General features: G+C 47.8%; 1 protein-coding gene across 8 annotated transcripts in view; it reads right to left on the bottom strand.

The window, feature by feature from the left end:
* Positions 1 to 17,820, bottom strand: part of LOC100119171 (hemicentin-2) — a 151,903-nt gene extending 134,083 nt beyond the window's left edge. For 4 of the 8 annotated variants that reach the window (XM_031926556.2, XM_031926557.2, XM_001602945.5 and 1 more), the window contains exons 1-2: positions 17,679 to 17,820; positions 14,278 to 14,812 (exon numbers count right to left, since the gene is read on the bottom strand). In XM_031926556.2, the coding sequence (XP_031782416.1) occupies positions 14,278 to 14,371 (94 nt within the window). In that variant the 5' untranslated portion in view covers positions 14,372 to 14,812; positions 17,679 to 17,820. Of the gene's footprint in view, positions 1 to 14,277; positions 14,813 to 17,471; positions 17,489 to 17,512 lie in introns of those variants that run through there. The other 4 variants (XM_016984388.2, XM_016984387.2, XM_016984389.3 and 1 more) reach the window with 4 other exon arrangements.
* Between the last annotated feature and the right edge of the window lie 214 nt (positions 17,821 to 18,034).

The following is an 18,034-nucleotide window of genomic DNA, read 5'->3' as shown; positions in this document are numbered from 1 at the left end:
ATTTTCGCGGCGGAACTAGAGAGAGAGAAAGGGGAGGAGTCGAGCTGTCAGCGTAGCTCTATAGATATATACGCTAACGTTCTTCGCCGCGCAAATTTCGCGGCAATGCGCGCGACTCGATAAAGGAGATGGAACGCTTTGTTTATGCAAATCCAGATGAGAGGCCGTATACGCGCAGTGTATTCCATTAAATTTTTCGGAAAACGCAGTCAGTACATGTACAAATCGCGAACTGGCCGAGAGAGCTGCTGCTGCTGCTGCAGTGCAAAGGGTTATGGAGGAGATACAAATCCGCCAATTTGAAGCCGCGAACGCATCCATATATGCATGCGCGCATGTACATGTGCGATGCTAAGTGCAGCACGTCCCGCGGCGTTTCGCTTATTTTCCCGAAAAATATTCAGCGCGGACGAGAGGCGGAATACGAAATCGCTAGGCGGAACGATTATGGTGTTTCCCGCGCACCGCTAGCACGAGAGCCACAGACACGCGTGCGCGACTGCATATGTATATACAGTATAGAACTTTCCACTAGTTTTTTTTTTTTTTTTTCAAATTTAAAGCTCTCGCGCGCTCTCCCCTTTCTTCGCGCCCGAGGCGTGTAAGTAGTGTGTCTCGAGAAAAATAAGGTCTCGTCGCGGCGCTGCATGAATGATGCGCGGGAAATTCAAACTCGTCTCTCGGGCAACTCTGTTTATCCGCCGTATGAGTTTGCGGGAAAACGCTCGCGGGACTTTTCTCTCGCTTTCTTCACATCCGCTTTTCTCCGTCTGTTGTATAGGTATATACGAAGCGGGTCGATGCAGCTGCGGAGCTTCTTTGCTTCTCTATTTTCACGGAGCCGCGGCAAAAACTGCGGACCTATGCGCTCGCGCGAGTGAATAATAAGAGAGCGAAAAAAGAAAGCGGCCGATAAAGCTGAGGGTCTCGCACTATTTATCAGGGATTATAGCTCCGATATATGATTGGATTAATTCTTCGGATAAGCTGCAGCACTGTAGGGTCGTGTCGTTAATACGCGCATATAACTTTGGCCATCGCTTATTAGAACTTTTTCATCCTTCCTCCAAGCGAATGCAGCTATACGTGCGGACGACACTTTGCCGGAGAGAAAAAAGATTTCGCGAGCCCGTAGTCCCCCCGACATCGTGGGAAATGACTTTACTTCTTTTTTTTCCCCGCGCGCACAGAGCAAACTCTCCGAGAGTTTACTTCGAAGGGCAAACCGTGTTACGGCGAGAAAGAGTGTGCCGAGGGATCACGCGCTGGGGAATACTCTCGTTCTCTCTCTCTCTCTCTCTCTCTCTCTCTCTCTCTCTCTCTCTCTCTCTCTCTCTCTCTCTCTCTTGGCGTCGCGAGATAAGAAGCGGTCGTCGTTATTTAGCCCTTCTACAACGCGACGGGAATATCCGCGACAAAGAAAAAGCTCGATACACTACGCGCGGAAAGCTGAAAGCAACAACCGTGCAGTAGCAGCAGCTTAAAATGAATTTCTCGTTTCGCTGGAATCAGGAGAAGCCGAGGCATTGCCGTATCGAAGCTATATAGGTACAGGGAGAAAAAAAGAGCAAGCTAATGCGCGCCTGGAACCTCGTAAATCGATCAACAGGGCCCGGGCGTACTCGACGACGTCGAAAAATTGCTACAGAAGACTCGCCGAACGACGAAAGTTGCGCGAAGGGTTGCGCTGACTTACCTCTCTCGCTCTCTCCGATCAGCCGGTAATTGATCGGACGACGGAAAAGTAAACACTCGCTGTCATTGATCGATGGACTAATCAAGCCGGCTACCACTATACTTCTCTCGCCCAGAACTTTTCGACACTTCTCGTCAAAACGTGTATACTGTAAGGGTATAACGCGTCGTTCGACGATTTTTATACACGCGGATTAAACAGTGAGTGCGCGCAGGATAGATAGATCGAATCCCGGAAAAATAGAGGCGAGTGCGCGAAGAGGAGAAATGATGAATGTGGAGAGGAGGCAAGTGACTTTTTGAACGGGTTTTCCTCTGTCCTCGTCGCGCGGCTACACGCCGCACAATTGCTTTTTCGAAATGATGGATGCGCGAGAGAATCGCGCCGATTCATCGCGGCTTTATGCCTCGCGACCTCGTTACACATCTCGCGGCCGGAGAGATACGTGTCGGACTATACTGATACTCCGATACTTATATCTCCGCTGTCTCTCTCGAGGGTCCGATAAAATTAAGACGAGAAAAAAAGAAGGCATCGAAGTTCAAGGCCTCGAGAAGCGAAGAAAGAGAGCCTCCCTCCTGAGACAGCAGCCGTCTCGGATTTTGACAAAGGACCGTATCATTTGCCAGCGAGCGGGCTCTCTCTCTCTCTCTCTCTCTCTCTCTCTCTCTCTCTCTCTCTCTCTCTCTCTCTCTCTTGGGAGATATATTCACGAGGAAAGGATTTTCCTGGGCGAAAATCCAGGTCTAAGGAATCGGAGGAACCGCCGCCGCCGCCGCCTCGCAGATAGGGAGGAGCGGAGAGAGATGCTAGCACTACTGCTGCGTCGACGGGAAAATGCGGCCCGTATCTCGCGGTGATAAAGATAAGAGAGCAGCAGCGCGACCCAACATCCGTTACGGCTTTTTCGGCTGGCTCGTTATCGAGGACCTCCTCCGCTTCTGCTCGGGTGTTCTTTTGGCCCGTGCGGCTTCCAGACCCCCCCCCCCCCCCACAAGCACACAGACACACACACACCGAGAGAATAAGAGTAAATCCGTAATTGCGGCGAATCGTTTTTATTGTCCTGAGAGTCGGAAGCACGCAGCGTGCATAATTCTTTCGCGACTGCAGCGGAAGTTTATACAGCCCGAGGAGAATAAGAGAGGGTAATTAAATTTCGAGTTGACGCGCGGTAAAACATCGCGATAAAGACGCGAGCGCGCAATTAACTCTCGGAGAGACGAAAGTTTCGTCGGGGCAAGGCGGGAAATTTGAAACTTCAACATCGGAAAGGTATTAGCCAAGTCCGCGGCCGATAACAACGGCACCTGTGAGAATAAACAAATTAAAGTCTCGTTCTTACCCTCCTCTTCCCTTTTCTTCCGGCGTCTATTCCTTCTCTCATTAGTCGTCGCAATTTGCGTGAAACTCGATACGAGAGAGAAGAGGGGGAGGATTCTTTCCGAGCGCGGAAATCTCGAGCGAGCTAGCTCTAGCGTAGTTGAGCAAACTTTAGCCGTCTATAATTACGTATAAAATTCGTAGAGGAGCCGAGAGCTAGCTCGGAAGCGTGTACAGCGATAAAATCAAATTACAAGCTCGAATTTCCTGTACTTTCAATTCGAGGGAGAGGGAAATCCCGGGGCCGAAATCGCGAGAGATCGAAACACGCGCTTGCAGCGCGGCTCCTCTAAATGCAAATCCGAGCGAGAGAAAGAGAGAAGAAGAGTCGAAGGAATACTATACCGCGACGACGATTTGTCTCTCGTTATATACGTGTGTACAGATTCGCTGATGGTGGGGAGGAGGCAATCTACCGTCGAATTTCCATAAACCTCTCATTAATAACAATGCAATTATTTTCGAGAGTGCGACTCGCGCGCTTCGTTCCGCTTGCTTTAAACTCCCGCAGTTTTATTATGCGATCGTTATGCCGCGGCTTTTCACTTCGCTCGTTCTATACTTTGTCGTCTCTCTTGTGCCGCTTGAATTATCAAGCCGCGCGCAACAAAAGTATAACATCCCCCCTTTTTTTCATTCGTTTATTATTGCCTTCTGCGCCGAATCGTTCTTGTTCGAGCGGAACGGTCAACAGCGGTGAGAGAGAGAATAAGTAAGTTTTTTTTGTGTTTTCACATTCGAGCTGTTGCAACGCCGTTTGCGTTTTATTTTTATCCGCAGTTTCACCGACGTGTGTGTGATTTTTTTGTGTTATTATTCTCCAGCGCGCGAATGTATAAAGTGGGCCGAAAACAAAACTGTAACAAAAGAAGAAGATATCGGAATGAGGCAGTCAGCGGGGCGGAAAGTGTGATATCAAGCGCAAAAAAATTGCCCAAAAAAAAGCGACCGGTGTGTGATATCGAACCGCGCCTCCAATAATTTTCGTCCTTTCCTTTCTCCCTCGCCCGGAGAGACAGAGCTCTCTCTTTCTCGTTATAGTGAATTATGATACCAGATCTCAACTCGCTCTCTCGGGCTCTTCTTTTTGCCGCTACTTCTGATTACAGTATCCCAGCAGCAGCGTCGGCCCTTTTTTTCTTCTTTTTCGTTATCTCCCTCCCCCCCCTGTCTCTTTCCGTGTTTTTCATCTCCTCCGCTTGTCCGTTATTTCATCAAACGCGGCTGCTGCATCCTCGAAGAATCTTGAATAAACGATTGCTACCGGAGATTTTTCCCTCATCTCGGCTATGAAACGTGGCAGCAGTAGTGCCATGGTAGTAGTACTAGACGTCCGACGTCGCCGCAATAAGAGGCTGGGTAAACGATCCCAGCGCCCCGCAATTACGATTAGGATAAATACCCTCAAACGCCGATCGGCCCACTCCCCCCGCATCACCCCTTTCATTTCACCCTCTTCGAGCCTTATCGACTTTCAACGAGCCGCAATTTTTTCTCCACCACCCCTGGATTCCAGCGTTGTTCCCTCTACTCTATGTACATAGTTAGAGAGAGAGCTATACTCGTGCGTGCACAGCCCCTTTCGTTATCCGCCCGCGTGTGCGGAGTCTTTTATTTTCGTCGCGACGATGGCGGGACTTGTGCTGTGCGCGCGCTTTCACCTAGATTAAAAAGACGCGACTAGATGAAGCGGACGATAATGAAAAGTGATCGAGTCGGGGAGATAACCCAGGCGAATGGGTTAATCGATGTCGCGCGATCGACGAATGCTATTATCGAAGCTTTTTTTTTCATTTGGTTGTGCGCGTCTGAGACTTTTCGCAGTTGTGTTGTTTTTGAAAATTTATTATTTCTGGATCGAGGTTACCGAGATACTCGAATATACGAAATACGTTCGTAGATTTTCAACGGTGAAACGAGAAAAAGCCGATTTTCGATGAAATTCCAGCATAAACCCGAGCGTATTTAAATACGAACCAAAGCTTCGCGGAATAATTGCAAAATTGCAGCGAACTCAAACGATGATACGCTGTATTTACCAACGTATATAGCTATACTCGGCACATCTGCAGACTGGTACACCAGAAGCATAGTGTCACCAGCGCTATACAAATATTACATACATGACGCATGGCATTGATAGAGTGATTGTGAAAGAAGTTATTCGTGATCGGCCGTTTCCGGCCTTGTAAGACCCAGATGACTTTAATTATGCCGCACACAGACCTCGTGATACGGAGGGTTCCAGAGTCACTCGATAATCAAGTTCATCATCGAGTTCAGACGCGACTAATTTATCCGTCAAGGGCCTGACAAACGTTGCTCTGATTTACCATGTGAATGGATAAAAGAAGCGCAGCCCCATACTTGAGTCCATAATCGCGAGTGTATTGACATCCTACGATTCAACGATATTATAATCAATACAACCGTATAGGACAACGATAATTGCGGTATGGTTTACACATAGATAATTGTGCAAACGTAGCGAAAACGAGCAACAACAATGTGTGCTGTGTAAACAATGGAACTATTTGCCGTGTAATCAAGCGTGTATCAGGAAACATTTATTTAGCTACAACTTGGCTACAATCACGCTACTACTTTCATCATTTATTTTACGATTAATTGCGGGCCCCAACAAACGGTCACGCCTTCGGCAAACATTGATTTCGTTCTCATAGCGGTGGAACATTTACAAAATATTCCTCTACGCTTTGTTTATCGTTGCCTCCGTTTTATTTTATGTGTACCAAAAAAGAGTTAGCCGCGGCTACCTCTCCGAAGAAATAAATTAGGCAAGGGCCGCCGGTACTTGACTTGATTGCGGCTAGCATTTAAATATAAATGACTCTAAAAACACGAAAAGCCTTTCTAAAAACTTCCCTGCAGCGCGCTGCATTTATAGATTTTTACTCGAACTCCGCTCTGCGAGTTGCGCGAAACTTCGAGCGATTAATTAAAGCAGCGTATAAAGTTTAAAATGATATTTGAAAAAAAAAAGAAGAAGCAGAAGAAGAAGGCTCTTCAAAGGCTTCGGCCATTTAAAAATACAGAGAGGCCATCAAGCGCTGGTATTGTTATATACCTCTATCACAATACAGAGATAGCCAACTATTAGCCGATTTGCAAATGGTAAAACAATCAAGCGATGAAACGGAATTCCGATGCGCGAATGGTCGACTATAAGCGGGCGCAGCTGCAGCAGCAGTAGCCTATTATGTCGCGAGGCGCAGCGTCCGAATGGGAGAGCCGCGCAGCAGCGCTCGAATAAAACGACGACGTCGACGACATGACGCGACTTCATGCTGCACACACACACTGCGCAGCCGCGCATCCGTGAATATGTGTACGTGTGTGCGAGAGGGTATTTTATAACGGACCAGCCACGCGAAATTCCTGGCGAGGCCGCCACCGCGCCGGCAGTTTAGTCCAGGGACCGATTGTACGAGATCGTCCGAGCGTAAACATAACGATAATGTGACGGCTCTGGCTGCATCGATTCTTGGCTCTCTCGCGCGCGTGAGCTCGATGTCATTATGGGATAGCTGCGCTGCAGCGAGAGAAAGCGCGCGCGCGCACGCAGGTATTATGTATAGACATAGCTGTCGCGAAAAGCTCGCTTGTTATTCTCCTAGAAATTGTAAAGCGATGAAGCTTCTTCAACAAACGCGACACGATTCGTCGTCTACAGTGTTAATGAGTTTGACCTCTGAGAACGATGTTTACAGAGAGAAGAGAGGAGGTAAAAAACGAAGATCAAAGGGAGCCGCTGAAGCGTGACGAATTGCAATTTCCCTTCAAAGTTATAATAAACTCTACTGTATCGTAATAAACGCGCGTCGCGAGTACAAAGAAAAGCAAGAGGTTCTCGCTGCTGGATACACAAAAGCTAGTTATCAATTAGAGCCGTCGACAGGTGGAAATTCGGACGAAACTAGGGACATCGCGTCGTTCGACGCTGGAAACCTATGCCAACAATTTCGTGCTTCAAGTTAGTCGTTATACTTGGTGAAAGCGCAGATAGAAACTCCTATGGCCCTGCTCGAAACTCTCACGCGACCTGCAGCTTCTCTCGCGGCAGCTGCGCGCGATCAAAACTCGTACATTAATAAACTTGTAAATGAAACTTCGAAGCCAACTAGGTATGTGCTCGCTCGCTTGCTACCCAATTCTTTAGCTAACAATAAGTTTAGCGCGGCGTACTTGGCTATGCGCTATAAATGTCTAGGCCGCTGCAGTGGCTTGAATGCCTGAACGGCTTGTCAACAGGATTACAATGTTAATGCTCTGGAGTAAGGGGATTACGAATTTTGATTTGCAATGTTGACGCGCATTCCCCTCCTATATACTGAGTTTGCGGATTTGAAGCTGAACAACAACAGCAAATGGGGATTTAATGCTTTTTTGATGCGGATCTTCAGTAATTTCGATGAGGTGTAGTAAGAAAATATACGGACGTTACAAATTCACGTGAAATGCACAACTTTTATGCGTATCGTTTCTTTTGACGCACGAAATTTAAAGTTTTTTTTTTAAATAGAACGTTTCCAATCTGCATGCTCTATGCTGACGATACATTTTTTATCTTTAACCGACAAAGCTCGCCTAACTTCATTCAACTTTCTAGAATGCTTCATAATAATGCGATGGTTAGTTATTTATATCTCGCAAAATTAACGCGAGCTACGTTATTTATGAATTTCGCGTATAAATATTTAGTCGAGATAAAAATAGAAAGTTTTAAACTCTCATGTACGCTTTCAGGCCGATTAAATCCGACAGCCTGAAAGATAATAACTCTTTCCTTTCGAATCAAAATTTTAGGCATCATCATGCTACTTCGAGTTGAAAATATTGCTCGGATTAGCTGAAAATGTGATTCGATATTCAAATCAGTAAACGCTACAATCCAAGCAGACGTCATCGTACAAAACAAAACCTCACCAACCAGCAGCACCAGTAGGTCCGCACATGTCACAAAGCAAACGTACACACTACACGTATACCGCCTACATGGAATATCTCGCTCGCAGAGATAGGCGAGTAAAGTCGGTGTATAAAGCATACACGTACATATAGCTGCGGTGCGCGAGGCGACGATCAGCGGTCGGGAGAGAAAATCTCCCGCGGGGAATCGTCGCGCAATCCTGTATCCGCGAGTGTGAGCACGAGTTCGTGCGGATAGGAGGGCAAAAGGGAGAGAAAGCCATTTCGCTCATCTGCCGAGTCGTAAAGCAGATACCGCGGCGGCGGCGGCGGCAGCCCTGTCCTCGAAAATACATAAATCTCAGAGCGCCACTCGACGCTTTCTCTCTCACTCTCTCCCTCTGCACTGGTATAGCGCGTGTACAGTACAGCGCACCCTCGTATAATGCGCGTAAGCGGCTCGTGCGCGAAATGAGCGAGCAAAAGTAAACGAGCGAATCGTAGATTTATCCAAGGATATAATAAATACACGTGTGTGTATAAGGCTGTGAATATCTGATTACAGTCTTTTTCGACTGTGCGCCGCGCAGAGTGTCGGAGCCACTTTGCGCCGTTTTCTATGCTCTCTCTCTCTCTCTCTCTCTCTCTCTCTGCATTGTGAGTAGAATTGTGGCTGCAGTGCAGCTAGCGCAGCTCTTTCGCGTGGTAAAAGCTCGTTTCTTTCTTCGAGCTTCTGCAGCCGCCAGTTCCGCCGCCTCCGCACACTCGTTTCCGTACTTTTCCGCTCGTCGGCGTTTACTCACTGTACTGCGGAGGAAGCGCGATCAGCGCGCAGCTTTGTTAAGTACACTTGATACTAATCTTCCACTCTCTCTTTCGAGTGTCATCCTCTTATACTATTACCAACTTGTGCTTCCTAATGTGCTGTCGCGACTTTTTCCCTCTTGATTCTCACGAACCAGTCAAAGACTTATGAAAAGTCGCAAAAACGATAAATTAACGTCCGTCCTTGTACGCATCAGCAGCGAAAATCCAGCATGTATATACAAAACCGTGAAAAATGGATGGCTGGCGCGATGGAATGAAAATTGCAAATTTATTACATTTTTCAATCCAGAGAGCGAGCTGCGTCGAGAAACATCAGAGCGTACATACGTGCCGGGCATCGTGTTATTTTTTAAATAAGCCCAGCAAACAAAGCCGAAACTCGCGCTTGCGCGGGCAGGCGAAAAACGGTTAAAAATGCAAATATTCAGAGACACGCGCTAGGGCAAACAAAATAAAAAGCGGAAACAAACAAAAAAAAATGCGTCCGCGACAGAGGATCGTGTTTTCGTTAGGGAAAATGAACGCATTAACGCGAGCTGCTGGCGACGAGTTGCTGCACTCTATACCCAGCGACGCGAATAGCGCGCGTTATATACATAGATGAAAATTGATGCGCTGCTACCGCGCGCGTTTCACACAGTCGCGCAGGGCTTTCAGCTGCTGCAAACACGCGCGTTACTCGCCGTTTTATGGTACTGATGTTCGCGCGTTCGATGCCGCGCGCTTCGATCAGTTTTTCATTTCACTCTGCGCCCGTTCGCTCCTCTCGTCATTCATTTAGTCCTGCAGGCGAAAGAGAAGGACGTATGCGCAAAGCTGGCAAACTAACGCCTCTCTAACTTTGTTGACACACTGCAGCATCGGAGCCCCTGTTAGGGGTGAGCGATTTTACCGAGCCAATGATTAATCCACGGGGGTGGGGTGCGTTTCATTAATGTCTCGTTAATTAAAGTTCGTTATATATATATGCGTGGCGGAAACGGATTCTGTATTCGAAAGCTCTGTATTGCGAAATGCTGGTTTTAATGTGAGTTTTTTTTCTGTTAGTCGGAATATCACGTGATCCATGTTAAAACGCTCTGCTAAATGTGTGTCCGATGTGTGTCGCAAAAGCGGAGCGAATGACACAGATAAAATCATTCATACGTCGCGTCGTAAAAATATAATTGCGTTCGAGTATGCGATACGCTTGATATAATACATTTCGATAATTTCAAACGGTGAGTCGATCCGATAAAATTTGCACATATGATTATACGGTATACACGGCGAGTAATTAATTTTGCATTTAATTTCTTCGTAATAATTACAGCTATATACAAAATCGCTCATTTATATAGCTTGCGAACAATTAAAATCCAATAATTCAGTTCGTTCGCCCGTAAAACGCATCGCGCGAGAACCGTCCGTCCAAAGAGCCGCCATTATCATGTCGTTAACCAGAAGTTCGTACAAAATCAACAGTTAGTCTTTAAAAGAATGTTCAGCAGAGCAGCTGCAGCTCGAGCTCGGCAGATAAAACACAATGAGAGTCCGCAACTTTCTCCCGGGTAACAAGTGACCAAAAACTTAGTTTTGCAGCTCTCGCGCGCAAAAGCCTCGCCTCTAAACCGGCCGGAGAAAAGAGAACAGGGCAAAAACACAGGGTTGTAGCAGCGCCCCGGACATTTGCGGTAAACAATGGGCGAGAAGAGCTGATTACTCCAGTCTCGCGCTCTCATGTGTGTAAACCCTTGACCGCCAGACTCTGGTTCTGCTACAGCTTTCTGTGCTGTGTGTATACATATAATACCTTTACAGTCGACGACTTTCTTTTCTCTTTTTCTCGAGGCTAATCAGTGCGGCGCTTTGTATTAATGACCTTTCTTTTCGAGAGCGCTGTGGTGGCCGGACTGCGTGTTTGTTGTGTGGACCAGCGACATTTTTCACGGATTAATTAATCAATAGGGACGGAAGCTTTTTCGCTCACCAACTGAAAAAAAACTGCGAGATAGTAAGCTGGTGATTCGATTCCTCTTGTCAAAAGCGTGGTTAGCGGGTTATTTTTATACATTCTAAAAAGCGGTATTTTTATGTTAAAAACGTCAAAGAAAAATCCATCCCCGTTCATCGACGGATCTACGAATTTTATTAACCGGCCTTTGCGCGCACGAAAAAAAAAAATATATATATATAAAATCCAAACTCTCATCTGCAGGCGGTGGAAAATATGTGGGCAAACACGCGAAAAGCCCGCGCAAGCGGTACACGATATGCCGTACAACCGCAATAAAACACAGAAGCGCGCATCGCAATTCTGCCGTACTGAATTCGCCAAAATATTAAAAGGGGCGAAAATAATTGTTCGATATTTCATAAAAGCAGTATAGTATACGCAGAGCATCGCCATCGCGTGACGTCAATGCTCTGCGCGTATAAAAGCCGCAGACGCTCAGCTCTGTATACACAAATCCATTAGTCGCGCGCGATCGCCGAACGAGCCTCGCCGATAACGAAAGCATATAACGCGGATATACACCCTCGGCGAAAAAAAAATCACATACGCGTATGCGTACATCCATTGTGTATAGGGGGCAGGTAGGCGCGAGCAAAGTTCCGCGTTACGCGCTGCTGGGCTAACATATGTTTCGTATAATGCGACACACGAGCGAGTAAGAGAGAGAGAGAGCCGCTCTTCCAGGTAGGCATGTAGCGCGAGAGAGCGTGTTAAATGGGATCTAAATGATGTAAGGGCCTGGGAACAGGACGGAGTGGGGCAATCGTTCTGGAGAGCCTCGACCCTTGACGAGATTTCAAACGCGGAAGCCCGTTTTCGACTCAGCCGAGCGTACGCTTTGTGGGAGCAATCGCGCGCTCGCATTAATTGATGCTCGCTCGATTTTATTTTTTTTAATTTTCGTTTCATTTTATCAGTCGAAAGTGCAGATAAATGTAGGTCAGCCTCGCCGTGTGTATAATTTCATGCGGCGACGAGCTTGACGGCGAATGAAAAGATACTCATAATAAGACGCGACTGCGGGGGCACGCGTATACGAGAAACTGCGCAAGAAAAGAGATGAACTCGCGAGAGAGAGAGAGAGAGAGAGAGAGAGAGAGAGAGAGAGAGAGAGAAAAAGGGCGGCGTGCCCCGCGACCGCGGCGTTGAAAAGGGAAACAAAGAGGGAAAATATCGAGCGATGCGAGGCGGTATATATAAGGAAAAAGACAAAGGCGGCAAACACGGCCAAGAAGAAAAAGGAGGAGCGAGCGGCCGGAAAAGAAAAGACGCGGCGACGCGAGCCAGAGCAGCCGGAGAAAAAGAGTTGCGAGAAAGAGCGAGACGAAAAATATATACGCCGCGGCCGGAAGTGAAGAAAGAGAGTAAGAAGAAGAAGGAGAAGCAAAAAAGTGATGCAGGTGGGCTGCTGTTGCTGCTGCAGAGTCGTCGGAAAGTTTTATTAGAGCAGCGCCAGAGGCAACGCTAGAGAGAGAGAGAGAGTAGCGCGAAAGGAAAGAGAGTTTAAATCGAGAGATGCGCGAGCCCTGGTCATCAGCCTGTCCGCTGCACGCATCTCTCTCTCTCTCTCTCTCTCTCTCTCTCTCACTCTCTCTGCGGATATGCTACATCGACACTTTAGGGCTTTTAGCTTTTTCCGCGCGCCGAGTCGATGCTGCGGGGGCCGAATGTGTTTTCGAAAGCCGCGATGTCTCTCTCTCTCTCTATCTCTCTCTGCAGCGTCGAGAGGAGCTGGTTTAAAGAGCGAGTACAGTGCTGTTGGGCGTATATATAAATAGGAATTATGACAAACGAGTTGCGGAAGCGTAGCACACGGAAAAATAAAGCGCTGCAGCGGAATTGATTTCGAACGCGTCAACTCGAGAGGGCCGCCGTACTCGTGTATTGTACAGAGACGGCGGAGCGTGTCACACGCGCGTTAAGGTGATAAATCGTCCTCGCGCTGACTCGTCATTTATTAAACGACAATTACACCTCGTTGTGTACACGTATATATATATATATATAGCCCTCTCAGTATCGCGACGAGAAAGAGCGTGTCTGTTTCGAGGTATGCACACGCACAGTCGGGCTTGATAAAAGGAGAAAAAAAACACACGCGCGAGAGCTGCTATTCTCATTTCTTCGCACTGCACTTTCTCCCCCTCCTACGTATATATACCCAGCAGCTGCAGTCTTTTTCCCTCTCTCTCCCTCTTTGAGCGGCGCGACCGCGAAGCTCGCGCGCAAAACTCTCTCGCACCTCTTTTGACGGCTCTCCGCGCTACAGCTGCTGCTTCATCTTTTTCTCTTTTCGCTCGGCTGACAAGTGCAAGCCTTGAAATTCCCCGCGAGAGTGGCGCCTAACAATGAGGGGGGCTTCGAGGGGCTGCGCTATATACTGCTGTTATCGTGGTGTAGTGTGATTATACTCGCGCTGAGAATTATTTGCCGATGTGGTTTTTTCGTTTTGCGAAATGCGAGAGAAACGAGCCCCGAGTTCGCGTGAAAATGGAGGTATACACGGGGGGGATCCATTGGTTCGAGTGCGTCGCGTCAGGTAAAAGCGCGACAGGGGGCTGTGTGTTGTCGTGTCTGCGGTCGGTCCGAGAGAGGACACACAGGCCTATTCTATACCCACTTTGTCGCCCTGACGAAAAATAAACTGTGGGCCACGGTCCCGTACTGTGTGCGCTTTCGTTTTTCCGTTTTCCGTGAGATTTTCCGAGAACGGCTCCGAGAGCTGTGTAACTCGAGGGATGAATGATTCGCACGGTTATGTATGCGCGTACTTTATTAAAGACCGATCAATCCGTTAAGAGATTCCTGTACGTCTGTTAAATTTTTTCAGCTGCTCTCAATTAAAATAGCTGCCGGATCGACGCTTCCATCCACAATAGAACGAAATCCTCTATTTTAAAACTCATGCATGCCCACGCTATATACCGAGAATAAATCTCTGATTAAACACCCGACTCGCAAAATCGCGAAAGTCTCGGCAAAGGGTCAGCAAACTCTGGCAAAAAACTCGGCGAAAGGCAAAGCGGAATTCAATGTCACTGGGTTAATTTCCGCGCCGAGCTTGCTTTAAAACGCAGAGCGCCGAGAGCGGAACAAAAATAAAAGAGCATATCGCGCTCGCCTGAAAAAGAGCAAGGAACACGCGTTACAGCCCGGTGAATATTTGAAAACACACGAGTATCGAGTGTACTAAACGCGCCTTTCGTTCCGGCTGCTTTCTGAATGGACGACGGGCCTCACCCATTGCTGTGTATAATACAAATATACGCGTCGCACAGAGGGGAATTCCAACAAACGCTCGGGTCCCAAGCGAGCGTACGATGACACACAAACTCGTCAGTCAGAGGGGGAGATTTGACCGCGCGGAAAAAAGCGAGAGACAAAGAAAGGAAAAAAAAGGAGAGACAGAAGCTGCAATATGTATGTAGTAGTAGTATCGACTTACGCGTGGCTCCAGATGTCTCGAGCAGCAGCGCGATCGTGAGCAGCGTGCCCGCCAGGAATGTACTTATGAGTAAGGACCTCGAGCTACGCCCCATCACGCCGCATCACCAGAGAGCCAAGGCCAGGGGTTCAATTCTCTCTCTTCTCTCTTGCTCAATTTTAGGCTCTCTTTAGTAGTCTCCGCGACGATGAGCGAACTGCACTGTCATCCGACGTGCGGCATGCTAAGAGGCTTTTAACACTTTGGGCTAAAACCACACTTTACAACACGATCATCACTGCTGTGCGCAGGCAGCGAACTCTCTCGTTCTTTCTCTCTCTTGCACGCGTGGACTCTATGGACCCTTTAGCTCCGGGCTATTTTTGCGCCGGAGAGTCAGCTCACTCCGCCGCTGCTGCTGTTGTTTTCCTCTTTGGTCATGAACACTTTGCAGACTCGTCGAGGTCACGGCGCGCCGGCAGTTTCATGGCCCTCCTTCGGGAAATCACGCGGAATTGCTAAACGACACCTCCGTGTGTACTCGCGGAGCATGGACCTGTTTATATGCGACAAACAACACACGTGTCTTTCAAAAATTCGCCTATCTCTCTCTCCCTTGCTCGCGTCAGAGACTCTCTTTCTCCGTGTAAAATAAATGGCTTCTTAATTTTCATTCGGCTGCATCGAACGTCAAGCATTTATTCATACGCGATGGGTAAATAAAGTTTATCTCCCCGCATCAAATTACTCAGGATGTGTTTTGATCAAAAGTTGCCCTCTTGTCCGTCCGTCTCTTTCTGCATCAATATCCGAGAGGGAGGGAGTCGCTCGCGAAAGTCGAAGGAGAATAACGTCTACTACTCTCTCTCTCTCTCTCTCGAGGCGAAGCCGAACTTCGGGGGGAAATTCGCTTTTCGAACAGAATGGAAGATAAGGCGCTGTGTGCTCTCGGGCGCCGCGCGCTACACTAGGCGAGAATCGGACGTCGAAGACACGTCATCAAACTTCCTCTCTCTCTCTCTCTCTCTCTCTCTCTCTCTCTCTTTCCAAGAAATTCAACGACTATTAAACTTGCGTGGGCGTCTGCTGATAAAATTGCAGAGACGTTTCCCCCCGCGGAGGAAAAAAGCTCTCGGGCTTTATAAAATAATTGCCCTCGAGATATGGCGAATTCATCCGGCTTACTCTCTCTCTCTCTCTCTCTCTCTCTCTTTTGCGCGAGTAGCGTCTTCAATCTCTCTCTCCCGCAACTTTCTTACCCCTTTTTTAACATCCCTGCGAGCAGAGAAAGAGCGACTCCTCCGCTCCTTATCCCCCCGGCCGTGTTAAATTCCCATAATTTCCGGTAGTAAAGCAAGCTCTCGCTCGACTTGAATCGATCATGGATGAATCTTGCGGAGCGCGTAAAAGCTCGATCTTTGACTATATACCTATACGTACGTAGATAGCGACGCGAGGACAATTAAAAGTTCTCCCGACTTACGATCCCTTTTACACCCCGGCGGCAACCCTTGCACTCGAAGCTTTTTTCCCCTGCTCTCTTTTTTCGTAATAGAAAAGTATAATGTCGACGCGCGCGATTAAAGTGTGCTATATACAGCGGCGACGAGTTTGTTTGTTTGACTTTCTGCAGCACGGCTGTTTCTCTCTCTCTCTCTCTCTCCGCGCGACGGCGTGTTTTTGTTGGAAATTCGAATTCGACTGAAATTTCGAGCCGTCGCGCCTCATTATGAATTCTCGAAATCAAGCTGATTACAGCCGGCGGGCTGAAATTGTGCCGGATAATTATACAACCCTCGAGCTCGCGCCGCTGGAAAATTATAGTAGCTCGCGAAAAAGAATTCTTTTTTACGCGCGCAGGTATATATATACGTATATACAATAACATCAAAGGAAGAGAGAGCGAGCGAAGATCGCGAAAATTGAACTGTAAACGTATACGCGACGGGTATCAATCCATCAGAGCGCGACGGGCGCGTTATATGTGAAATACGACGAAACAACGCGTTATACTCGAACGTCGAAAGAAATTGCAATTATTAAAAAATCATCAGAGTGCGACGTGTCGAATCAAATCCATCACAGACGAACGCGGTATATAGAGGTATCGCATATATATATATATATATATATATATATATATATATATATATTTAGAGAGCTGCATGTACGCGCGCGCATAAATCATTCGCGCGACGAGGGCTAGCGCTTTTAAATTGATTACACTCCGCGAGCGCTACAACCGCTACTCTGCCCTCGCGGCGAATTAATGGCTCGCGCCGAACGAGAGAGCGATATGGACGCTTCGAAAGAGAGAGAGAGAGAGAGAGAGGAAACACGCTGTTCGTTATCGCACTTATATAATTTGTCCGAGTTTCGCGCGAGCATCAAATCGCGATAATATTTTCGCGAGCGCGCTCGGGAAATTCCTGATTGCGCTTTTTTTACTCCGCGATGTATAAATACACTTTTTATCTCGATTCATCCTGGAAGCTATTACAAAAGTTTGGAATGGCTTTTTGAATTTTTGTAAAAAGAGATAAAGGGGAATTATACGAGGAGGAAGGGGAAAACGGGGAGATTTGGAGGAAGAGGTTGAAACGCACGCAATTTCCGGGAGCGAGATTAATGCAAAAGCGCAGTATAAATATTGAAGTAAGCCGATGCAAAAAGTTCGACTCGGTGATTTAGAGCGGCCCACGTGCGCGCGAGAGCAGTCCACGGTTAAAACAATAAAACGTAATTTAAAGCCGTCGCCGATCGTTGTTGATTCAACGGGATTGGCAAATTACATTCTGCACTTCATCATAGCGCGGATACGCATCGCGATAGGCTAGAGAGAGTCGAGTCATCCTCGTTATATTCTAATTCGACAGCTGATCGACGCGCGCAAGAGGGACGATCTATCTGGGTTAATGACGCTCGATGCAGTGTGTGTATACATATAGTCATCGTCGAGTCAGCAAACAAAAAGTATCACACGCGGCCGGAGTTGCAGGGGAAAAAGAGCGAGAAAAAGTTACCGTACAATCGGCTTGATTAACGCGGGGGTTCGGCCGCGTGCGCTACTGTTGTGCCTGTTCCGAGAGGGAAGCGTGTGTGTATAGCGAGAGAGAGAGAGAGAGAGAGATAAACGCTTTCCCCGCCGGCAAATATTTGCACAGCCACGACGGCGGCGGCGAAAGAAGACGCTGCAGCTTCTGGAAGCCCTTTACCATCGGGACTCAAAGTCCGCCTGTGTATTATGTATACGTACTATTGTTGCTATACACGGCACACGTGTCTCGCACAATATACGCTATGATACACACATGAGCCGCACAACACGTCTACGTATATATGTGAGCAACGTACGGAGAAAGAGAAGGAAGATGCAAACGCGAGCAAGCGAGGATGTGTTAAGTAATAATCGGCACACGTACGACGCACTGGCACACGACGAGATGGTTTTTAGAGAAAAAGCAGTATAGAGAAGCCGTAGCGATCATCGAGCAGTAATGTGTACCGTGGGCTACAACTGCCGCAGCTCATCGCTCGGACACGACTCTCGCTCAACTGAGAGTCGAGCACTGCCGCCGCGGACTTTTCGAGGGATTCCAGCAGCGACGAACGCGCCGACGCAGCATCAGCGGCCATCCCGCCCCTCCGACCCCTACCTTCTTCGGCATCCCCTCCACTGTACCGCTTCTCTGCTTTTCATCTCTCTCTCTCTCTCTCTCTCTCTCTCTCTCTCTCTTTCTCTCTCTCTCTCTCTCTCTCTCTCTCTCTCTCTCTCTCT

Source organism: Nasonia vitripennis, chromosome 3 (assembly GCF_009193385.2).
Source record: "Nasonia vitripennis strain AsymCx chromosome 3, Nvit_psr_1.1, whole genome shotgun sequence".
Classification (NCBI taxonomy): Eukaryota; Metazoa; Arthropoda; class Insecta; order Hymenoptera; family Pteromalidae; genus Nasonia; species Nasonia vitripennis.
The sequence above is the reverse complement of the archived record's forward strand: the minus strand, read 5'-3'. Positions and strand labels throughout refer to the sequence as shown.